This window comes from Aethalodelphis obliquidens, unplaced genomic scaffold (assembly GCF_003676395.1).
Source record: "Aethalodelphis obliquidens isolate GAN/ISIS:26980383/991018 unplaced genomic scaffold, ASM367639v1 scaffold2, whole genome shotgun sequence".
Classification (NCBI taxonomy): Eukaryota; Metazoa; Chordata; class Mammalia; order Artiodactyla; family Delphinidae; genus Aethalodelphis; species Aethalodelphis obliquidens.
This window is the reverse complement of record NW_020837946.1, coordinates 43,670,343-43,696,266: the sequence shown is the minus strand read 5'-3', so window position 1 is coordinate 43,696,266 and position 25,924 is coordinate 43,670,343. Positions and strand designations below refer to the sequence as shown.

Sequence of the window (25,924 nt, the reverse complement as noted above, 5' to 3'; positions counted from 1 at the left end):
ATTCTTGCTGGTTTTTCCTCCTGGAACCCAAGCAGGTTCTCCCAGGGAAGACTGGAGAAAGCTCCCCCGTGTGGTGCTGGCTGGGGGAGGGAAACAGCAGGCACAACTAAATCCTTTCCCCTTATCTTCCACACAGAACAAAAGGCTAAATCTTCACGGGAGAGAGAGCCTTCAAAGCTGGTAGCATAGGGTTCTGGTGGAGGCCCAACACAGTGGGGAAATGGGATGGAGGCCTATAAAATAAGACCCTTAATCCCAAGGGAGAAGCACTTCAAAACCATAGCCTACTGACCTTAGTGTTTACCAATCACAGCTGGAGAAAAGGAACAGGGGACAAAGGAAAAGGGGGGAAAAAAGGCAGCCCACCCCCAGAGAAGGGACAGGAACACTTATGAGGGCCACACCCCTGGACTCTGGTTCACAGTGCCTTCCAAACATTAAGGATTAATGGCATACAACACCAAAAGCATGATCCACAAAAGAAAACATTGATAAACTGAATTTCATCAAATTTAAAACTTCTGCTCTGCAAAAGATAAAGTGAACGAAAAGACAAACCAGAAATTAGAAGAAAATACTTGCCTATCACATATCTGATAAAGAATTTGCATACAAAATATACAGCTGACCCTTGAACAACACAGATTTGAACTGTGCAGGTCCACTTACACTCAAATGTTTTTCAATCGTAAATACTATAGTACTACATGATCCCCAGCTGGTTAAATCCACAGGTGCAGAGAAGGCACCTCAGTTGTAGAGGGCTGACTGTAAAATTATACTCGGATTTTTCGACTCCACAGAGAATCAGTGACCCTAACCCCCACCTTGCTCAAGGGTCAACTGTATAAAAAACTCTTAAAACTCAATAAGAAAACAAACAACCCAATATTAAAATGGGCAAAAAAAAAACTGAAGAGCTTCAAGGAAAATATAGCGATGGCAAAAAAAACACATGAAATGCTCAACATCATTTCTCATTAGGAAAATGCAATTTAAAACCACAATAAGCTACCACTACATACATATTAAAATGGCTAAAATCCAAAAACAGACAATAACATGTTGCCAAGGATGCAGAACAACAGGAACACTCGTTCTTTGTTGGTGGAATTGCAAAGTGGTACAGCCACTACAGAAAATAATTTGGCAAACTTGTATAAAGTTACACATGGACTTACCATAAAACCCAGCTATCATACCCTTAGATATTTACCCAAGTGAATTAAAAACTTATGTTCACACAAAAACCTGTACACAAAGAGGTGTAGCAGTTTTATTCTTACTCACTAAAACCTGAAGGCAACCAAGATGCTCTTCAACAGGGAAATGAATAAACTGTGGTATATCCAAACAATGGAATACTATTCAGTGATAAGGACTACGTTATCAGTTCATGCAACAACACAGGTGAATCTTAAATGCGTTTTGCCAAGTGAAAGAATGCAGACACAAAAGCCTATATATTGTATGATTCCATTCATATGATGTTCTGTAGAAAACAAAACTATAGGGGCATAACAAAGGTCAGTGTTGGGGAGCAGGCGAAGTGACTGCCTACAGAGGGGAAGGACAGCAGAAGTTTTAGGGGGATGGGGCTGTTCTGCATGGACTTTGGGTAATGAATGCATGATTTATGCATCTGTCAAAACCCAAAGAAATGTACAGAGAGTGAATCTGAATGTATACAAACTATATATATTTTTTAAAAATCACCCAGTGTCAGGGGATTCCAACATGGAATGCAGACTGTGGCAAATAAATGTAACCAAACCACACATGTATGACAAGCACACTGAAGTGAAATTGTGAGGATGGTGGCAGGAAAGCTGACCTAAGTAACTTTAGAAAACAGTCATTTGATTGCAAGCTGTAAGGAAATATACAAAAAAACCTGTATGTCAACCAATGCTCTAGTTAGTAAATTTGTTTGAAACTGCTTTGCATGTATACTGAGGTTAAGCAAGTAATATGGACTTCCCTGGTGGTCCAGTGGTTGAGAATCCGCCTGCCAATGCAGGGGACACAGGTTCAAGCCCTGGTCTGGGAAGATCCCACATGCCGTGGAGCAACTAAGCCTGTGTGCCACAACTACTGACCCTGTACTCTAGAGCCCACGAGCCACAGCTACTGATGCCCGCGTGCCACAACTACTGAAGCCCGTGTGCCCTAGAGCCCATGCACTGCAACTACTGAGCCCACGCTCCGCAACTACTTAAGCCCATGCCCTCTAGGGCCCGCATGCCGCAACTACTGAGCCCGTGTGCTGCAACTACCGAGCCCATGTGCTGCAACTACCGAGCCCGTGTGCTGCAACTACCGAAGCCCATGCACCTAGAACCCCGTGCTCCACAACAAGAGAAGCCACCACAATGAAGCCCGTGCACCGCAACAAAGAGTAGCCCCCACTCGCCGCAACTAGAGAAAGCCCACGCGCAGCAATGAAGACCCAACACGGCCCAAAATAATTTTTTTTAAAAAAGGTACATACTGTATTTTAAAAATTTAAAAAAAAAAAAAGTAATGGAGGGTGGTCAGTGAGAACCAGGCTCTCACTGGTCAGGAGGAGAGTTAGAGACAAGCAAGAAGGGAAGGCTAGAATGAAGCCTGCCCTGTGGTACTGGATTAAAGTCAGAGACAGCAGTATGAACATGTTTTCTTAATATATATTAAGAGGATATATATTAATATAACAGAGGATAAACACAGAAACACACCGCTATTTATGTATACATTATTGCTATTTATGTATACATGGGACAGTAAACAGTATACAGCATATGTATTCTACTACAGATATTATACATTACTCTAGTTCTATCCCCAAGAGAAAACCGTGACACTCCAGTAGCAACGGGCATTCCCAGACTCAGATCTTGATTTCTAAATGCAATTTTCCAATAAAGGCAACCAGAGCTCCTTGGAGAAATGGCTGATTCCAGAGCCAGAGATCATCTTCCAGTATCAGAAAGTAGTAATTTTCAATTTATAAAAAATTGAAAATTAAAAGGAAAAGGTCATATCAAAGGGACACAAGAAGCCAAAATGAAGGAATTCCTAATGGCCAAAGTTGAAACAATGTGAGTAACAGAATAAGTAATGTGCTGTTCAATTATAACCCAAAGAATAAAATAAATATCCACGAGTCCACACTGATATATATAGCTGAATAAATCAATGGGGGAGATGAGATGATCTTACCCACAAAAGAATTCAAAATAATTTATGTAGAAATCCCCCTTCCAGGACGTAAAGCTTAGCCCCCTCACCGTCTGACTGTGGGCTGAACTTACTGACATGCTTCCAAAGAACAGAGTAGAAAAGGGAAAAATGGTAACTTTAGAGAGGAGAAACCCAACAAACACCACCTTAACCACGTGATAAAGGTCAGCATCACCAGCTGTGTCATGAGGATGTCATGTACTCCTTAAGGCATATGTCAAAACCCACAGATACTCCCTGATATGTGATGAGAAGGGGCTTTTCCTTTGTGATATTCTCTCCAGAAACCTTTTAACTACAGGCTAGTCATCAAAAAAAAAAAAGAAAAAACAGAACAACAACAACAAAAAACAGACACAAGCCCAGATTAGAGGCTATTCTACAGGCTACTTGGCCAGTGTTCCTCCAAACTGCCAAGGTCATGAAAAATAAGGAAAGACTGATAAACTGTCACAGACCAGAAGAAACTAAGAAGACATGACAAAGAAATGCCATGTGGTATCCTGGACTGGATTTTGGAACAGAAAATTGATGGAAAAACTGGTGAAATCCAAAAAGTATAAAGTTAATACTAATATAGCAATGTTCTTAATTTTGACAAATGTAACATGATAACTGTATTTCTTTGCTAGGGCTATCATAACAAAGTACCACAAACTATGCTTAGGCTTAAACAGAAAGTTATTGTCTCAGTTCTGGAGGCTAGAAGTCTGAGATCAAGGTGTCAGCAGGACCACACTCTCTCTGAAGGCGCTAGGGGAGGGTTCTGTTCCAGGCCTCGCTCCTAGCTTCTGATAATTCCTTGGCTTGCAGCATAACTGCAATATTCACACGGCATTCTCCGTGTATATATGTCTCCAAATTTTCCCTTTATATAAGGATAAATTATATTGAATTACCCCAGTCATTCCTACTTCAGTATGACCTCATCTTAACTAATTACACCTGCAATGAGCTGATTGGCTGTAGGGAGAAACCATCTACCATGGGTCCTGAGGCTTCCCTGCACTTTACTGCTGTGTATTTCATGGATCCAAGGGCCTGAAGGCTCTTCACCTGGGTCATTTTTCAGGACTGTATTTGCTGCGAGAAACTTTGAAGAAAATGTAAAGTCTCCCTCCGGGACAGAGAGCAGGCTTGCTTACAGTGTGTTACAAACCGGCAGGTTCCCCAAATTCAGTACTGCTGTCCTGTAGTGCAACCCACTGCATATGAATGCATTCATTTGGGCCTTCTGTCACCCCTGTGGGACTTGGGGAGCAAGGGAACCAATACAAACCTGAAGCTCAATGCTGCTAATTGGGTAACTAATAACGACGTCCTTTGTCTCTAACTCAAGGGTTGCATATCTTTTGCCAGCAACCATGGAATAGTAACAAGCTAACTACTAACTTGTTATTGGGGTAAAATCCTATCCCAGACCCAACGTTGTCTAGCCAGACCGAAAGCCCTCCACTTGCCCCATTCCGATCATAGGCCTCACCCTCCCTTCAAAAGTAACAACTGTCTTGGTTTTTATGATAAACACAAAGTGTACATCCATAAACATCATCTATCCATTTTTTTTAAATGGATATATCTTTCAAGTCTTTTAAAATCTAAAGGTTCTGCCTCCATTCCTTTATTTTCTTCACAATTCGTTGAAAAAAACCAGGCCTTTTAACCTATAGAGTTTCCTAGTACGGATTTTGCCGATTGCACACTCATCCTACCCACTTATTTTTAACAGCTGTTCATTCTTAGATATCAATTTAATCAGTCCCCTACTGATTAGTACTGGGTAATTTACAATTTTTGCTATTACAATGGATGCAGGAATATCTTTAAGCATCGACTTTCCAGCACTTAGGTGAAGTATTTTTGCAGGACATTTACAGAGGGTCAGACTTTGAGCAAAGAATATTACATAATCGTCTGTTAAAAGCCACTAGAGGGACTACCCCGGCAGTTCAGTGGTTAAGATGCCACGCTTCCACTGCAAGGGGTGCGGGTTCCATCCCTGGTGTGGAACTAGGATCCTTCATGCCACCCAGCATGGCCAAAAAAAAAGCCACTAGAATGGTAAAATTAATGAACAAAGGATCTTTTTTCCCCCACCTGAAAAGTTCATGGCCTTCTTAAAACCTGAAAACTATTGGTGCATTAATCAAAAACATTCACGCAGGGCTTCCCTGGTGGCGCAGTGGTTGGGAGTCCGCCTGCCAATGCGGGGGGCACGGGTTCGTGCCCCGGTCTGGGAGGATCCCACGTGCCACGGAGCGGCTGGGCCCGTGAGCCACGGTCGCTGGGCCTGCGCGTCCGGGGCCTGTGCTCTGCGGCGGGAGAGGCCGCAGCAGTGAGAGGCCCGCGTACCGCAAAAAAAAAAAAAAAATTCACGCAAAAGAGCAGAAGGGAAAAAGATGAAGTCTGCATTATTAGTGTCATTTATGTATGTTAATTAATTCTGCAGAAAAAAATCTCTTTTCCAAAAATATCATTAAATTTTAGTTAAAACCTAGAAAAGGCTTCTATGAAGAGAAATTTCTCATATTAGGAAAGATTACAGAGACTAGAGTCAGAAATGAACTTCTCATACAACCCAAATTTGGAGGTGGGGGGGTGGGACAGAAGGGGTAAGGAGAACATCCATTCAATGCATATATGTGAAGGAAACTTGCTAAAATGCATGGACACCATCAACACACAGCCCTGTGCTGAATTGAATGCATGAAGTCTGCCAAAATAATATCCCTGAGACAAAAATAACTTAGAGGACTTCCCTGGTGGTGCAGTGGTTAAGAATCCACCTGCCAATGCAGGGGACACGGGTTCGAGCCCTGATCCGGGAAGATCCCACATGCCACAGAGCAACTAAGCCCATGCGCCACAACTACTGAGCCTGCCCTCTAGACTCCATGAGCCACAACTACTGAGCCCGTGAGCCACAACTACTGAAGCCCACATGCTCTAGGGCCTGTGCTCTGCAACAGAAGCCACCGCAATGAGAAGCCCACACACTGCAACAAAGAGTAGCCCCCACTCACCGCAACTAGAGAAAGCCCGCGCGCAGCAACGAAGACCCAACACAGCCAAAAATAAATAAATTTTAAAAATAAATAAATAAAATAACTTAGAACATCCACTCTGCTGGAATATGGAACTATTCTGGCAAAATCCATAGTAGCAATATTTCCTAAAGTGTGCAAAGAGATGTTTATTGCATCTATGTTGAAGGAGAAAATGGCCCATGGTCAAATAAGCTTGGGAAAAACTTAAACCAATATAAAGTTTAATTCCTATAAGACTTTTCAGTCTTTAATAGGCAAATACGCAATGTAAACTTTTAAAATACAATGAGCAGCATAGTTCTCACTTGATTAAAGAACTTTTTATTTTTCATGGAACAGCTATCTCTTGGGACTTGTATTTTTCAGGTTACATTTTGGAAAACACAGTCAGAGACTTCACAAACATTGAGAGAAATGAGCCTTTCCTCTGAGGAAAATCAAGTGTGTGACACATAGCAGGTATCCAAAAAATGTTTAATAAGCTGAATGAATAATCCTCCGTTCTACTAATGCAGTCCTGCTGTAACACAAGCCTAAAATAAGCTTCACACTGTGGATACCCAAATCCCAATCTCAAGCACATACCTTTCACTATATGTAACATTCACTGCCACTGAACTAAGTAACAACTGAAAGACATACCCAGGGAAATATCCTAACTTTTGCAGAATATGATTTATTTTGACATGTCATCCATTTCCAGCCAATATTAAAGAATGCCATTATATTTAAATTATTATAACACAAATATGACACCAAAGCACAATATAAGTACGATTCATAGAATCAAAAACCATTTAATAAATGCTGATTACTCAAGCCTCACTCAATCCTTCCTGACTTCAAACTGGGTCAGTAAATTCCTCCATATGGAAATGGTTTATAGAGAATCTCTCAAACTGTCCTCAGCTGTGCTCTAGCTCTCACCTTCTGTGATATCAGCTACTTCCCATCTTCAATTATTACCTCTAAACAGCTGGCTCAAACCTGCATCTTTACCTTTATTTTCCAGAAGCCCAGGCCCTTATTCCAAATGCCTGCTACAATTACCGGAGTACCTACGTGGCACCCCAAACTCAACTTGTTAAAAACCAAATTTACCAAGAAATTACTCTCCAACAAATCTGTCTCTCCTCCTGTGTTCCCTACATCAGGTAAAGGTATCACCATTTTCTCAGTCAACCAAGCACAAAATGTTGGTGTTGATTCCTAACTGTTCTCCTCCCCTCTCTGCCAACAACTTGAAGTAGTTACCAAATACCAGAGAAACTAGTTCTAAAATGATTCTATCTATTACTTTCTACTCTCATTGCCCTAGCCATACAGCATTATTATAATTTTCCTTTTCGGCAGATTTCTGGAATTTTTGCCAGATGGTCTATCCTTCACACTGCGTTCAGAGAAATTTTGCTAAAGCCCAATTCTAATCTTGTTAATCCCATTCAAAAATGTTCCATGACTCGCCATTAATTTCAAAAACATCCAACTTTACTTGACATGGCCTTCAAGTCTCTCCACATCTGATCCCAGGTAAACTCTCCAGATCCACCATTGCACAGCACTCCTTACAATGGAGACTCAGAAAGCCGAGTGTAGCTTCCATTCTCCTATCTCACAGCTCTTGCCACAGGAATAAACATATTCCATAATAGAAAGAAGACAGATTTTGGAGTCAGATGGACTCAAACATTAGTTTTGCCACTCACTACTACTATACACCCTCAGACAAGCTAGTCTCAGAGCCTCAACTACTGTGTTTACAAAAGGGAAATAACAGAATCACATTTAGTGTTACTATATGAACTCTCACTACTTCCCATCTCTACCTACTGAAACCCTAGTCATGCTTCAAGGCCCAGATCAAATAAATGACTGTGCTCCAGTAAGCTTTCACTGGTTACAAAGTCGACATCAGTCAAGTTCTTTGCATATACAAAGCAAGCACTTAATGTATGTCTGTTCAAAAGGCATAGATTATAAATTGGTTGATACTGATTCTAGATCAGCTGCACATACAGAATATGAACATGATTGCTGTCATGAAATGACATGTGCAGTTTCAGTTCATGCAGTCCAACCAGTATACCTTCATACTGAAAAGAACTACTTTCTGATGGAAAAAAGTCTTCTCCATGTCCAGGTCAAAATTATATGGAAAAAATGAGCTTCTGCATATTAAATTAAACGCTGTGTAAGAGTTTTAAACATTATGGAAAAAGAAAAAAAATTTTTCTATGAATATTTTTGTTGTAAAAATATGTCCAAATCAGCCTATGAATATAAAGGAGACTTCATTAATAGGTCCTACTAGCTTGCATTAGGCTTGACAAACTATCTGCAGAAATGCAGAACCTTTGCCTCCTTTCCAGGTTCAGGTCCATCTAATATCTTTGAAGGGTCACAAGGAATGTCACACTACTATCACAAGTCAGTCCTATCCATTTCTCATAACGCTGCCTACAGTTCTGCCATCAATGGCATATTTCCATCACTCCGCTATGAAGTAAAAAAGGCTCTTGCTCTATCAGCTCTCTTAGAAGGGTCACAGGAGGAATTCTTGGGGTACAGCTTTTCAATCTCTGAAGCACATGTAAAAGCCAACATTGGGAGCTAGAACCATTCAGTCTTCAGGCCCTGATGAGAGTCCAGTTTACCTTCCTTTCTTCAATGTGGTTTATGCCCCAGGTCACACAGCCCCATGGAATCTGGACTGTCACGTCTTTCTATTCCACTTGTGCGCATATCTAAATATGAATCTAAATATGAACAATAACATTGCTCTAAGTTCTTTTTCTAGGAAATTCCTCAGCTCCCATGTATATCAGCTGACTAAAATAAATAAGGGTAAGATATTCCAGTTTTCATATGCTCATCTCCGTGTAGGCTGAACTGAGAAACACTATGCAATAGTTACTTAGTGTTCACTCTGCCACAGGCTGTAGAGTGCAGTAGGTAGTCTATGGAGCCAGATAACTGGATTCAAATCCCACCTCCTGTTTACCAGATGTGTGACACTAGGGCATACTACTTAGCCTCTCTGTCCCTTAAATTCTGATCCATTAAATAGGGATAAGATCATAACCCCCTTACCCAAACCCCTTGGGTCCAGATGCATTTCAGAATTCAGAAAAGTTTCTAGATTTTGGAAAGGTAACACAGTACATATTACATAGTATATAAAACATCCTAAGTGGAGGCTGGTTCAGTACACTGTAACCAAATGCTTTACTACTTCTGCACCAAACCATGAGTATTAAACACTAGTTAGGATATGGACAAAAAGAGTTTCACAAGTATGTTCAGATCATATTTTGCCATCAAATGCATTTACCACAAACTAACCCCAAACCAAACACAAACTTATGATTTTGAGGTTTCAGAATTGCAGATAAAGGACCTGTGGTATCTGCTCTGTAAGACTATGAGAATCAACTGAGCTAATACTTAGAATAGCACCTGGCATAATACCATAAGTGCTACATCTGAGTGACTTATCCTTTTTACATGCAAGGTACTTGTCAGGCTGCATGAGGGTGTCTTTTTCTTTGACTATACAACTCTTTTATTGAAAGCACTTAACAGAAACACTGTTGAGAAACGCTGAACCAAGAAATTTCTGAATTATCGTACAATAACATGATTCTATAATGATATCCAGGCCATTGTTCTAATCCTTTAGGGACCACATTCACATCTCGGTATCAGACTTTAAGTCTACTGTCTCAGAAATTTGTCCAGGGAGTAAGAGATGCAGGTAAATGCTTACAAATTTTTAGTATTGTAGACTTGAATCCTAAAATATGTAAGAAGAGACAGAGAGAGACTTATGCCGTTACTGACATTATTACCATCTATGGGTAAAATACAATTTTTCTGACCATAGGAATGAAAAATTTTAGACTTTACGTTAATATTTTGCTCTGACTTTACTGAAGTTTTGAAATAAAACTAAGTTGTTTGGCAAACTTATGGTTACCAGGGGGTAAGTGGGGAGGGATAGATGGGGAGATTGGGATTGACACATATACACCACTATATATAAACTAGATAAGTAATAAGGACCTACTGCATAGATGAGGGTGTCTTAGTCCGTTCAGGCTGCTATAACTAAAATACCACAGACTGGGTAACTTATACGACATTTAATTCTCACAATTCTGGAGGCTGGGAAGTCAAGATCAAGACGTCTGCAGAGGGCTTCCCTGGTGGCGCAGTGGTTGAGAGTCCACCTGCCGATGCAGGGGACGTGGGTTTGTGCCCCGGTCCGGGAGGATCCCACATGCCGCGGAGCGGCTAGGCCTGTGAGCCATGGCCGCTGGGCCTGCGCGTCTGGAGCCTGTGCTCCACAACGGGAGAGGCCACAACAGTGAGAGGCCCGCGTACCGCAAAAAAAAAAAGAAAAGAAAAAAAGACATCTGCAGATTCAGTGTCTGGTTAAGTCCAATTTCCCAGTTCATAGATGGCTGTCTACTCGCTGCATCCTCCCTCAGAAGGCAGAAAAGGTGAGGGATTTCTCTGGTGTCTCTTTTATAAAGGCACTGATCCCACTCATGAGAGCTCTGCCTTCCTGACCTAATCACCTCTTAAAGGCCCCACCTCCAAATATCAACACACTGGCAATTAGATTTCAACATATGAATTTCAGGGGGACACATTCAATCTATAGCAAAGATACAGAAAAATGAATAAAAATCATTTCTTCCTTGCAGTGTGATCAACTAATACCATCTAAGCTTTGGAATGGTACTACTAGTACAATAGTGGCTAACATGTATAAAATGATTATTATATGCCAAGCACTATGCTAGATTTTTTAATGAATTATTTATTATTCATAAGCACTCTAAGATGGATACTATTATCCCCATTTTTTATATATCAAAAAAGGAGGCTGAAAGAGACCAAGTAATCTGCCCAAGATTAAGTAGCGGACCCATTATTTAAACCCAGGCATTCTGACCTGAAGATCCATCCTCTTATCCATAACCTATGCCACCTCCAACAAGTTATATGAGTCAAGTTTTGACACTATAAAATTGGAAACCAAAGTGTACCAAGATCAATGAAATCTGCCAGTATTTCTCTACTTCCCTAAGAACAACATTTTAAATTGCACATTATAATCTAATAATGCCAGCAAAACAAAGTCCAAACTTACCAAATGCTGCAGTATGATATTAGTCCTTTTGGATGAATTAAACCTGAAACAAATGTAGAATACAATGAACACAGTAATGTGGGTAGTCATGTTTCAATGTATAAATACTACATTCCCTTTTGTTTGCTTTAGCTTCTTTGAAAAGTTATTAAAACAAAAATTATTTTTTAAAAAAGTTTAATTCTCATGCGTTGTGGTAGGAACACAAAATGGTACAGCCACTTTGAAAGAAAATCTGGCAGTTTCTTACAAAACTAAACATACGCTTCTACCATATGACCCAGCAACTGCACTCCTTGGTATTTACCCAAAGTAGTTGAAAACTTAAGTCCACCTACACATGAATGTTTATGGTAGCTTTATTCATAATAGCCCAAATGTGGAAGTAACCAAGAGGTCCTTCAATAGCTGAATGGATAAACAAACTGTGGTACATCTATACAATGAAATATTACTCAGCAATACCAAATGTGGAAGTAACCAAGAGGTCCTTCAATAGCTGAATGGATAAACAAACTGTGGTACATCTATACAATGAAATATTACTCAGCAATAAAAAGAAACAAGCTTTCTTTCCACAAAAAAAAAAAAAAAAAAAGAGGAACCTTAAATGCACACTGCTAAGCAAAAGCAGTCAATCTGAAAAGGCTATATACTGTATGCTTCCAACCACAGAACATTCTGAAAACTATGGAGGCAGGAAAAAGATCAGTGGATATCATAGGGTTAGGGGAGGGAGGAAGAAAGGAAAGTACAAGTGGAGCACATGGGATGTTTAGGGCAGTGAAACTAGTCTGTACAGTCGTAATGGTAGAGACTTGTCATTATACATTGGTCAAAATTTTCTGCTAATTTTCTCTGTAAACCTAAAACTCCTTTTTTTTAAAAAAGTTAAGGGCTTCCCTGGTGGCGCAGTGGTTAAGAATCCGCCTGCCAATGCAGGGGACATGGGTTCAAGCCCTGGTCCGGGAAGATCTCACATGCCGCAGAGCAACTAAGCCCGTGTGCCACAAATACTGAGCCTGCACTCTAGAACCCGCGAGCCACAACTACTGAAGCCTGTGCACCTAGAGCCTGTGCTCCACAACAAGAGAAGCCACCGCAATGAGAAGCCCGCACACCACAACGAACAGTAGGCCCTGCTCGCCGCAACTAGAGAAAGCCCACGTGCAGCAATGAAGACCCAACGCAGCCAAAAATAAAATAAATAATTAAAAAAAATAAAAATAAAAGAAGTTAAAGAAAACTGCTAGTTTAAAAAAAGTTTGATAAGGATGCAATAGGCATTCTCAGACATTGCTGTGAGACATATAAATCGGTAATGCCTTTCCAGTAGACACACTGGAAATACGGACCCACAATCTTTAAAATGATCAAACCCTTAGACCTAGTAATTTCACAGGCATTTGTATTAAGGAAACTTCAGACGCGATCAAAGTTTGATTTACAAAGATGTCTGCAACAATTATTTACATAAGGAAAAAACTGGAAACAAAGTATCTAACAATTTAGTAATATTTTTAAAACTGTCATCTATACAAAGCCATTACATAGCCAAAAAAAATATGTATTTAAAAATATTTAAATAATAGTTATGACATAGAAAAACAGTCATGACAGAAGTTACGAAAAGAAAACTGGCTACAAAACAAATACAATACAACAACTCTAAGTCTTTTATTTTAAAAGTGTTTGCTAGGCTAGGAATAAAAAGCTTAAGATAAAACTTAACAAACGTGATCGATAATAACAGAAGTAAGAATGGTGGAGGGTGGGGGAAACTGGGAAGGGGCATGAGGAAACATGGAGTGTTGGAAGTTGTCTCTATCATGATGGTTACAGGACTGTTCACATATATAAAAGTTCACTATAGACTTCAAAATATAGTACATTTAAGTACTTCGTGTATTGATACTTTCTAATTAAAGTAAAAGTAAAAGCAAAGCAACATGGGGGAGGGTAGTGACTGGAGAGGGCATAAAGAGGGCTTCTAGATGCTGGTACTATCTTGTTTCTTGATCCAGGTGCCACTGAAATGAGTATGTTCATGAAAATCCATCAAATTGTATCTTTAAGCTTTGGGTCTTTAAAAAAGTTCCCCAAAAGTCATCGTTCTTGCCTTTGAGAAACTCAAAGTTTAGTGAGAGAGATGCATATAAAAATACCATAATTAGGAAGATATAGGCATCTCCTGCTTTTCAAAAGTTCGCTTTACAGGGCTTCCCTGGTGGTGCAGTGGTTGCGAGTCCACCTGCCAATGCAGGGGACGTGGGTTCGTGCCCCAGTCCGGGAAGATCCCACATGCCGCGGGGCGGCTGGGCCCGTGAGCCATGGCCACTGGGCCTGCGCGTCCGGAGCCTGTGCTCCGCAGCGGGAGAGGGCGCAACAGTGAGAGGCCCACATACAGGAAAAAAAAAAAAGTTCGCTTTACACCACTTTGCTTTTTCCAAAGACCTACATTAGCACCTGTTTTCACTAATCCAATGAAATCCAAAGAGGATTATCACTTGTATGAAAAAAGGTGAAGAGTAAAAAGAGCGTTCAGTGTTTGTTTTGAAGCGAGATGTTATAGAGGCAGCATGCACCCCGAGCAGTGAGAGTGGCACCACTGAGCTCCTTCCGCAGTAACTGCACTCTGCATCTCAGCACCAAGTGACCAAAGACTTGAACTGTGGGAGTCTCTGTGCTTTATCTCAATTTGTTTTGTACATCCATTAGCAAGATGTGTCATAAGATAACTGCTTTTCACTTTACACCATTTCGGCTTATGCGAGGTTTCACAGAAATGCTCTACTTTCAGATAGCAGGGGAAACCTGTACTGGGATACAAGAAGTTAGATTTAAGATATATGGAGAGAGGTCAAAGCTGAGATCAGTAGTAGCAGCAGCAGCCTGACAGGAGCTGTACATATGCAAAGACACAGATACTATCTGATGGACCTGATAAACTGCCAACTTATTAATTTTATTAATTTTTCAAGGATACCTTGAGATTATTTGAAGGGCAAAAGTTTAGCTGAGACATTAAGAAAAAGGGCAATATGACCAGTGTTACCACTTGTAACCACATTCTAGTTGACTGAATTCATAAAAATATTTGTAATCTAACTTACTTTTCAGAATTTGTATTACTTTCATTTTCTATTACATTCAAATTGAATACTACTACAAAAAAAGAGGAAAATCACTAATTTAAGTCAGTCACACTTCACATTCCTGGACTAGCGTATTTTGAATTTGCCTTACCACGAGTAAAATATTCTTATCCTAAGCTAGTAATTCCACAACTAGTCTGCACAGTAGAATCACTTGGGACTACTGTAAACATTCCAAAGCCCCAGTCACATCCAAGACCAATTATCAAACTCTGGCGATGGGACACAGACATAGATATTTTGTTTGAAGCTCCCCAAAAGATTCCAAAGTTCAGACAAGTTGTCATTAAAATCAATACTTTATAAAAATTAACCTGGGGGTCTTCCCTGGTGGTCCAGTGGTTAAGACTTCGCCTTCCAAAGCAGCGGGTGCGGGTTCAATTTCTGGTCGGGGAGCTAAGATGCCACATGCTTCTCGGCCAAAAAACCAAAACATAAAACAGAAGCAATATTGTAACAAATTCAATAAAGACTTTAAAAATGATCCACTTCAAAAAAAAAAAAAGTTAACCTGAAGTGACAGATTCTTATTTAGGGGTATTTTTAAAATAGAGATTTCATATAGACTTTTAAAATCTGAACTATACTTACCCTAAAGCACCACTTCTAAAATTTTTTTCAACTTAACTCAAAAAACTTCCTAAAAGAAAAATTAGGTATCAAAAAATTTAAGCACTAATTTCTTTAGATCCAGAATAACTTTGAATTCCTTAATGGCCAATACCCAAATGCCAGTTCAAGGCTAATGAGGATGCTGCCAGATTGGCAGGTTTCATGTAACAGTTTAAGTACTACCTGCAGCATAAAGAATAAACAAAGAGAAACACAAGGCCTGGCTTCAAGTCCCAGTTTTATATATGAGATAGAATTTTATTTCACTCAGAAAAGTTAATGTAAACCTACCAAACGCAAGTTTGAACCACTGTGTATGGCATTTACAGGTCAAAAAAAATCTCTGGACCAGTTACTATAAAGCAAAATAGAAAACAAACCTAAGTACAACTAAGTTCCCTGCCAGATTCTATAAATCATATTCCTTCTATATGTTCCGATTTATGCTCAGCTATTATTTAAAATCTGGTATTAACTTTTATATCTCAGAAATGTATTTGCATGTTCAGAGTCTCCAAGTAATTCTGAATTTATGGTCTCTTTCCTTCCTTTTGACTCCCAAAGTGCCATCTGGTGGAAGGGAAGAGACATGCACATTACAGCTACTACTAATTTACTAATTCACTTTATCAGGCTTATTTCCTTCAGGTGATGATCAACTTGGCTGCTTGCAGTAGTTGTTCTGAAAGTGTGGTTTCTGGACCTACACAATCAGTTTACCTGGGAACCTGTCAGAAATGCAAATGCTTCGCCCCATTCCACACCTACTGAATCAGACACTGTGGGGTAAGGCTCACAAATCTATTTTTAACAAACCCTCCAGGTGATCCTCATACTTGCTAAAAACGACTGTCTTAGAAGGATGAGAACCTTATCGTTTAGAAGATTTCTGATTATCCAATAAAGCATACATGGGCTTACAAAATTAACTTTTCATGAAACTGTTTCAGATGATGATATAATAAAAATAGTACTTAATGAAGATTATTACAGCAGAACTAGGCATGGTAGAATGTGAATAGAACAGAAAATCAAGTCCAAGGCCAAGTAACTCAGGCATGAACTGATGAACACCAGCTGTGGAAACAAGGCAATGATTTACTGAGTTATTAAGAAGTAAAAATTCAATGGAAAAGAAAAAGAATTATGCCAAAAACGACTACAAGATTTCATGCCAGGAGAGCTAGGAGAAATAGGTACTGAAAAGCTTGGGAAGGAAACTAGCTGGTTTGTAGGATGAAATATGAATTCCATTTTGAATTTGAGGTTGTAATGAGACCTAAGTAGAAATATTCAACAGTGAGTGGAGAAGAAAGACTGGAGTTTGAAAGAAAAGTTAGAACTAAAGACATTTCAGGAAGTCACATGTATAGACAATCACTGAGGCCTGAGAACCTCTAAGCTCTCTATGAGGAATAAGTGAGAAAGCTACAGTTGAAAACTATGGCCTGAAGGCTGCTTGAGCCTACAAATGTGTTTGGTTAGCAGTGTTTTAAAATGACAGACACTTTAAAATCAAGAGATTTCACTTAAAAACGCAGCTTTCCAGCATTTCCAGACAAACTGGTAGTTCTGGAAACCCTGGGTCTACACTCGGCAACGACACACAGGCTGAAAAGCTGCCTTTAGAGAGAGCGTTCTCTATTGCTCACTAGCTCCCCACTAATCCCCACTGCTGCCACCTAGCCAGCACCATTCCTTCTGGGCATCTGCATTTGGGTTTGTGACTGTTCGACTAAAAAATAATAAAAATAACAGAGAATCAAATATTGAGCCTTCAGAAACAACTACACAGAAGTAAAAGAAAGAGAAGACAGGCAGCCCAAGAAGCAAACCAAAACAATATAGTTCAGCACAACACAGAGGAGATGAAGAAGGGAATAAACACTATTAACAGCTTAAAGATCAGTCTCTTTGAAGAGGCTCCCTGAGCCCCTCTTCCTTTCTAAACCTGGCTCTGTTTTCCTTTAAGACACTTAACAGACTTGATAACTAGGTATTACTTTTGTTTAAATATTTGTTTCTCATCTGATCTCCTCAAACTTCAATGACCTGAAGTTAAAAACAATAAGAACAAGTAGTCCAGGGACTTCCCTGGCAGTCCAGTGGTTAATAATTCGCCTTCCAATGCAGGGGGTGTGGGTTCGACCCTTGGGATCCCTGGTGGGGGAGCTAAGATCCCACATGCCTCACAGCCAAAAAATCAAAACATAAAACAGAAGCAATATTGTAACAAATTCAATAAAGACTTTAAAAATGGTCTACATCAAAAAAATCTTTAAAAAAAAAAAGAACAAGTAGTCCAGGCTGGCTACAGGATAACAGACGTGCCTAGAACACTATCTCCCAGGAGCTATAACAGGACAGTAAATATTGTTGAATTCATGAACTAAACTGGGGCCTAATCTTTGAAACCCAGGCTGGGAACTTTTTATTTAATTCCATAGGTAGGAGAACACCTCTAAGAGCTTTTGAGCAGAGGAATGGAAGGCACTGAAGTAAACTTCAGCAAGATTAATCTGGCAGTCATGTGCAGAACCTATTCAAATTGGGAAGAGATAAGTCCATTAATCAAGTTTCTGCAAAAAGAACAAGTGATAAATGAGAGGAATGTTCAAATTCAAATCAGCAGGAAGAGATAAGGATTGGGAGTGTGGGAGAACTTAGATAACTTTAGGAATCTAGAAGAATAGATAGTGCTATGAAGTTGAAAGTGCAGAGGAGGAATAAGGGTTGCACTCATGTGCAAATGTATATTTGAGGTGCAAAAGAGACATTCAGGTGGTTGTGACTAGTACTAGAGCTCAGGATAAATCAAGGTTAGACATACAAATTTGAGAGCTATCTTCAGAGAGAGGTACTTTACTGGGGAACTACAACAATAACAAAAAATTCCAAGGGCTGTATTGGCACTAGGGCAAGATAAGTAGTGGGGAGTGGTAGTAGGAAAGCAAGACAGTGACAGAAAAGCCAAGGGAAGCCAGGGTTCAAGGACTGCCCAACAATGTCAACCACAGCACAGGGGCCCTAGTTCCTCTCAGAAAACTGTGGCACCCTGTTCCTTAGTACATTTGTAATTAGGCTGTCAAGACTGGATGATACTGGCCTCAGGTCTCTGCTTTGCCAGGGTAATACCCACTCCAGAGCTGGCCCTGGAAAAGGCATCTCCGATCAAAGCCCCCAAACCAGTCCAGGACTCGCCTAATCAGTCTGCACCTTGCAACTGCGCGTGCAACAAAGCCAATCTGAACTCTGGGAATGACAGATTCTTTCCCAAGTCAGTTAATTTTGTTAACTTTGTTAACAAAGTTAACATGTCTTCCCAATTTGTTTCTCAATTAACGCGGTATTTGCTCGCAGCTTCAAAAAAGCATCAGCACTGATTATATGTACCGATTTTCTTTATGTCTGCCAAGTTCCTCTGTGAGCTGGTTAGAGGCACAGAGACAACTAATTTCAAGGTATTAAAAAAAAAAAACGAAGAAGGAAAGCAACTCTTCGATTTTTCTTCAAATACTGAATAACCAAGTGCATGGATACAAGGTTAAAACAACTAGACACATTGCCCTAAAACTGAAAGTATTCTTAAATCAAAAAACCACTCCCATCCCTTTGCCCTAAAGCAAAATCCAAGACTAAAACCCCCCAGGAATTTCAGCTGTGAGGCAATTAGCCGGTTCTCCCTTCAAGCAGCCTGAGCTGAAACCTGGTAATGCATGGGGGCAGGCGGTAGGCCTCAAGACTGCTCCAGCCTAACTTCCTACAGTGATTGCTACCAAATTTCCTCAGCTGAGCTCAAGCTGCATTGAGTAGCACTTTCAAAAGTTAAACACGTTTGCACACATACTCCCCCAAGCCAAGCTGTGCGGCCGCAACACTCGCCTCAAAGTTCCAGGCAGCTGCACTAACGCTGGAACTACGCGACACAGCTGAACAACAATCACACCACAAGCACAGATAACAACTGGCAAAGCACGAGCGTTTGTTAGCAGCACAAAACATGCCACAAAATTCCCCCAAGGTGAAACCCTGCGTGTCCCCCAAACTTACTCAACTTTGAAAAAGGAAAGAAACGGGGGTCAAGTCTGCATTAAGGGCCAGAGAGGCAGAAAACGAAGGTGATGCTGCAAAGAAGGTGCTAGAAGGAGTGACACCGAGACCCAGAAGAGGGCTGAGGGTGGTCCAGGCGGGTCGGGACTCGGGTCTGAGAGCTGCGCCTCCAAGGGCGACTCGAAACGTCAAGGCCAGCCAGTCCCCACCGCCCTGACCTTTTCCACCCAGGCGAGCGCAGCCGATGAACCTGCCCTTAGACCGCTCGCTCACTCACCTCGACATGAGTCTCCACATCTCCCGCAGCCCCATCGCCAAAACACTCGAACCTAAAACAACCCCGACCCGGCAGCCCGCTCGCTTGGCTCTTCACGCCACACGTCAGACCCGCCCACCGCCGCCCGGCGCCGCCAGACACAGACTGCAAGTCCTCCAGAGGGCTAGAGAGGCCTAGGGCACGACTTTACCGCGGCGCGTCGCTGAGAGGCGGGGCGAGAGCCACCTACTGAGGAAATGGTTGAGGGAGATGGGAGGTGGGAAGGGGCGTGGCCTGGGGAGGGGCGGAGCCGGGGTGCAGGCGGTGGGCGAGGCGGGGCAGGGCTGAAGGAGAGATCAGAGAGCAGAGGCGGGCTGAACCGGAGGGAAGAGTTTACTCGCTTGGGGCTCTCCTGGGAAAAACCCAAGTGACCTAGACAGCTTAGTTTGACTAGCAGAGACTGACAGGAAATACTTTTCTGGAATCTTAAGATTTTTTTTAAACTAAAAATGTAAACTTGGGACTTCCCTGGCGGTCCAGTGGTTAAGACTCCGCTCTTCCACTGCAAGGGGCAGGGGTTGCATCCCTGGTTGAGGAACTAAGATCCCGCATGCCCTACGGTGCGGCCAAACAACATTTAAAAAGTAAACTTAGTATTCTTTTTTTTTTTTGGCTGTGGTGTGCGGCTTGCGGGATCTTAGTTCCCCAACCAGGGATCGAACCACTGGACCGCCAGGGAAGTCCCTAAGATTAGTATTCTATTCTGAGAATCAAGCAGATGAAATACATGTGATAAGAGGAGGACATTTACTGTAATTTATTCCTAGCCTAACATAGCAGAATTTCTTTCATATTAGGATTGAGATATTTCCGGTTTTTTGGAAAAGTTATAGTTCCCCAATCTTCCTTAATGACAGACAAGAATTGTCTCCTTAAGAGGTGATATATATGTCTTCAACTAAATTAAAAATTACTGTTATCAGCAAAAGCATAAAATTGCATCTAGAAAGTAGCCTACTCTTTAATGAAACAAATTTAACTCAACCACTAGTATCAACTATTATGTAGATACAGAAGAATGTTCCTCTGCATCCAGATACACCCAGATGTCCAGCAGCAAACATTTCATCACCACTGAACCACTGACACATTTATCAGGAAGGAGGAATTCAGGGAAGAATTTCAGAGAGAGGGAATTTAAAGGAGTTAGCCTTAGCAAGTTAACATCTGAGAATATACTGTCAAGCCTTTGGTCAAAAATTACCTTTATACCTAGTCAAATATAATTATCCAAATACCCATTGAACAGAGGGCAAACTGGCATCACAGAAAGAACTCCTGACCTACAATTCAGTTTTTAACCTGCTGTGGGAAATTGCTTTTTGACATCACCCTCATTCAGCGTGCACAAAAAATGAACAATCATCAGCATGGTTTACTGGAAAGACCAAGGGCTTTCCTGCAAGCCCAAGATTAAACTCTTCCCTGTCCCCCTAGCTTCATGTGTGTGTAACCTGTGTCTCACAAGGCCCCATACTTAGGCGGAATCTGCCTTTGGTTTAATGCTCTGCTTGTAATAAATTTTGAACAAGGGACTCTGCATTTTCATTTTGCACTAAGCCCCACAAGTTATGTCGGTCCTGACCTGCCTTTAGCACACTCATTTAGTGTGCTAGTTTAGTGAATTTGGGCAAATTATGTAACCCAGGACCTTTCTCAAAAATGTTTGTATTATTTTGGACGAAGAATTCTAGTTGCAGACAATCCATAGAATGGGAAACAAATCTGCAAATAATATATTTGATAAGGAGCCAGTATCTACAATATGTAAAGTACTATTACAACTCAATAATAAAAAACGGCAAATAGCCCTATTTCTTAGATGGACGATGGATTGAAAAGACAGTTCTCCTGGGACTTCCCTGGTGGCACATTGGGTAAGAATCTGCCTGCCAATGCTGGGGCACGTGTTCAATCCCTGGTCTGGGAAGATCCCACATGCTGCAGAGCAACTAAGCCCCTGCACCACAACTACTGAAGCCCGTGCGCCTAGAGCCTGTGCTCCGCAGCAAGAGAAGCCACCGCAACGAGAAGCCCGTGCACCGCAACGAAGAGTAGCCCCCACTCGCCACAACTAGAGAAAGCCCATGTGCAGCAACAAAGACCCAACACAGCCAAAAATAAATAAATAAATTTATGGAAAAAAAAAGGCAGTTCTCCAAAGAAGATGTACAAATGATCGATAATCATATGACAAGGTGCTCAACATGCCTGGCCATCAGGGAAGTGCAAATCAAGACCAAGATAAGATACGACTTCGCACCTACTAGGATGGCTATCAAAAAGACAGAGAATAACAGGTGTTGGTGGAGAATTTGGAATCCTGAATACACTGCTGGTAGGAATGTAAAATGCTATGGCCATTTCAGAAAAAAAGTCTGACAGTCCCTCAAATGGTTAAACATAGAGTTACCATGAGACCTAGCATTTCCTCTCCTGGATATATACCCAAGAGAAATGAAAACATAATCCACACAAATCTTTATAGGAGCAATATTCATAATCACTAAAAATTTGGCCCATATGTCTAACTGGTGGATTTTTTTAAGTGATATAGCCACACAATAAAATATTATTTGACAATAAAAAGAAATGAATTGCTGATACAAGCTTCCACATGGATGAACTTTGAAAACCCTGCAAAGTGAAAAGAAGCTAGCCACAATCGACCATATTTTGTATGATTCCATTAATATGAGTGTCTAGAATAAGCAAATGTATAGAGACAGTTTTGTGCTGTCAGTCTTTTTAATTTTATCCTGCTGGTGTGTGTATAGTATTATCTCATTGTGGTTTTCATTTACATTTCCCTTGTATCTAATGATATTGAGCACTTTTTCGTATACTTATTATCTTCTTTTGTAAAGTGGCTGTTCAAATCTCTTGCTCATTTTTAAATTGGGTCATCTTTTTATTAAGGTTTGATGCAATAATTATCAATTGCTGTTACAAATTACCCCAAGTTTAGCAGCTTAAAGCAACAAACATTTCTTATCTCTCTGATTCTGAGACTCAGGAATCAGAGAGAGGCTTAGCTTGGTGGTTCTGGCTTAGAGTCTTTGCTGAGGTTGCAGTCAAGGTGTTGGCTGGGACCGCAGTCATCTGAATGCTCAACTGGGGCAGAAGGACCCAGTTCCAAACTCACTGACAAGCTTGTTGGCAGCCTTCAGTCCCTCGCCATAGGGGCTTCTCCATAGGGCTGCTCACAATATAGCAGCTGGCTTCTTCCAGAGTAAGTGATCCAAAAGAGAGAACCACCAAGATGGAAGCCACCATATCTCTTATACTTAATCTTGGAAGTGATGTACCATCACTACTGCCTTATTCTATAGGTCACACATACTACCCCAGTACAGTGTGGGAGGGGACTACACCCACCAGGGTGTGAATACTAGGAGGCAAGGATCATTGAGGGCAGTTTGGAGGCTGGCTACCACTCTTTTTTTTTTTTTTTTTTGGCTGCATTGGGTCTTCGTTGCTGCACACGGGCTTTCTCTCGTTGAGGCAAGCGGGGGCTACTCTTCATTGTGGTGCGTGGGTTTATTGCAGTGGCTTCTCTTTTTGTGGAGCACGGGCTCTAGGGTAAGCGGGCTCAGTAGTTGTAGCTCGTGGGCTCTAGAGTGCAGGCTCAGAAGTTGTGGTGTGTGGGCTTTGTTGCTCCGCAGCATGTGGGATCTTCCCAGACCAGGGATTGAACCTGTGTCCCCTGCATTGGCACACGGATTCTCAACCACTGTGCCACCAGGGAAGTCCCTGGCTACCACTCCTGAATAGTTTTTTCTTCTCTCATTGACAATCAGTCATCGAGGCATACCAATTATTTCTTTGAAACATCTCTCAGATTTGCCCACTCCTCTTAACACCCCGCTGCTACCATTCTAGTACCCACATGTAATTCATTCCAGATCTAGCCTCTCTCTTCTCTCTCACATCCTTCAATTCACTCTGTATTTCACTGATAACAAATCTTCCTAGGATGCCACTTTTGACTTTTTATTTAGCTGCTAAAAACTCTCACAGTTGTCTATAGCTATATTGTTCAACCTCAGACACAAGTGACCATCGAGCACTTCAAATGTGTCTAGTACAACTGAGGAACTGAATTATTTTTAATTTAAATTTAACAACTGAACCAGTACTTTTAAAAAAATTTTCTTTTAAATATTGATTACATATGAGCCACATCTGGGTGCTCTTTCTTTTCATTGCCTTCTTTCTTTGGTCACATGGAATCTCACACAGACTTGTGGAATGTCTGCTTCTCTCTTGGTGCTTTATATAGTCACTGAAGGCCTATTATGATCCAGGTGCTATGTTAGGTGTTGGGCCCTGCAGCCTTGGAGGTTACATGGTGCTGTGGAAGCACATAGCAGGACCACCTGTCATCGTCTAAGAATCAGAGAAGGCCACTCAGAAGAACTGACTGTTCTAGATATAGGAAAACTCTGCACAGATGAAACAAAACATGACTCCAGCATTCTGATAGTGGCAAGGAGTGACAGGATGGTATCAGATCACAAAGGGTCTATGAAGCTACCTTACGGGTATTTAAGCAGAAACATGACAAAATCAGATTTTAATTCTATCAGTATCACTTTGAAACATGGCCAGTTTGTCTGGCTCCCCACATCCTTTCCTATATCTTTTCTACACCTTCATACTAACTTGACTTTTAAGAGGTTTTGACTTGCCTTGGTTTGTTTGAGCCCAGCTCTACTTCGTGACAGCATCTCACAATATCGCTTTTAAATCATTATTTATTTACTTATTCATTTTGCTTTTGTCAAACTTACTAACTGGCCCATCTGTTTCTCATTTTCTGAACTCAGCATAACAATCTGATTAGCCTGGTTTAACTTTTTTGAGCTATAAATGGGTCACCTTGGATCATGAGGTCCTGGGGTTTAACCATCTATTTGGATACTGGGGATGTTTATGAGTTCCAAGATTAGGTGGGTTTGGCAGGCAATGATGGGTTCTTTCTCAGATCATCAACCAGTATCCATGCCCAGTGTACTGATTCAAAGAACAGCTGATAAAGATAGGAGCATTAATAAAATAGGAAATTTCAAAAACAAAGATGGTTTCTGTTAGAAAAAAATGTGTATGTGTATGCATAGAAACATTCTAGAAGAATATATACCCAAAATGTTAGCAGCAGTTATCCTTGGCTGGTGGTGGAAATAGGGGAGACTCATTACTTCTCTATTATTATTTATATTTTCTATTGTTTCTCTTGAGAGTAAATAATTGTTTTGTAACAAAAATAAAAGTGATTTTTAAGGACATAAAAAATATTACAGGGCTTCCCTGGTGGCGCAGTGGTTAAGAATTGCCTGCCAATGCAGGGGACACAGGTTCGATCCCTGGTCAGGGAAGATCACACATGCTGCGGAGCAACTAAGCCCACGCACCACAACTACTGAGCCTGCGTGCCACAACTACTGAAGCCTGTGTACCTACAGCCTGTGCTCCACAACAAGAGAAGCCACCGCATTGAGAAGCCCACGCACCGCAACAAAGAGTAGCCCCCGCTCGCCACAACTAGAGAAATCCTGCGCATAGCAACAAAGACCCAACGCAGCCAAAAATAAATAAATAAAATAACTTTATTTTTAAAAAAATTACACAAAACCTACCACATTTTTCTTTATAGATAATTCTCAAAATACTTTTGGGGTGAGTTTTTTCTTTACTACATGCACTGGGTTTCTAGTAAGTTGCCACTAGGTGATGAATGTATTGCATCAAAGAAGATTGAAAGGCTTACGTTTTCCATAAGGTAGTGCCTCCAAAACAGATTTCTTACAAAAAAACTTTCATACATTGCTTGATTTTGCATGCAAAACTGTGTCCTTAATAATTAAAATTAAAATACATGCATAACTCTTACATACACAGCATAAGATATAACACTGATATTATAAAGCTCTGTATTTTCAAAAAATGTAAACCTTGGTACATAATAATAGTACAAATGTCTATTTGCATGTCTATTTCTTTGGAGGAGGAGAAATAAAATCAAATGACTGTCGAAATAGTATGCTTTTCCACTCATATGGGAAGACTTTGAGTCCTTTTCAGAGTCACTTTTGTATTGTTCTGGTGTTTGGTTGGTGAGGCTTGCTACTATGCTTAATGCTATGTTCGCTTTCCCAATGGAAGATAAAGATAGAGGGTAAGGAAAGAGAAAATGTGAATATCAGTGTTCTGTGCAGCTGCAATGCTCAGTAACCCTCCTTTGAGACCCTGGCCTCCAAATCCTAAATTAAAAAACCAAAACAACACATCCTATGTTATTAGTGGTAAGATCAATCGAAATTTGTAAAATTTCTGCCTATATTTAGGAGCAAAATACTCACTT

The 25,924-nt window shown here is 40.8% G+C and overlaps 1 protein-coding gene across 5 annotated transcripts in view; it reads right to left on the bottom strand.

Annotated features, from left to right (window-relative positions):
* Positions 1 to 19,644, bottom strand: part of HIBCH (3-hydroxyisobutyryl-CoA hydrolase) — an 86,815-nt gene extending 67,171 nt beyond the window's left edge. The window contains exons 1-3 of one of the 5 annotated variants that reach the window (XM_027125867.1): positions 19,522 to 19,640; positions 14,897 to 14,993; positions 11,428 to 11,470 (exon numbers count right to left, since the gene is read on the bottom strand). Coding sequence is in view for 4 of the 5 variants with exons in the window: in XM_027125857.1 (XP_026981658.1) it covers positions 11,428 to 11,470; positions 14,897 to 15,018 (165 nt within the window). In the remaining variant the exon portion in view is untranslated. Of the gene's footprint in view, positions 1 to 11,427; positions 11,471 to 14,896; positions 15,072 to 19,521 lie in introns of those variants that run through there. The other 4 variants (XM_027125876.1, XM_027125847.1, XM_027125857.1 and 1 more) reach the window with 4 other exon arrangements.
* Positions 19,645 to 25,924: the final 6,280 nt, after the last annotated feature.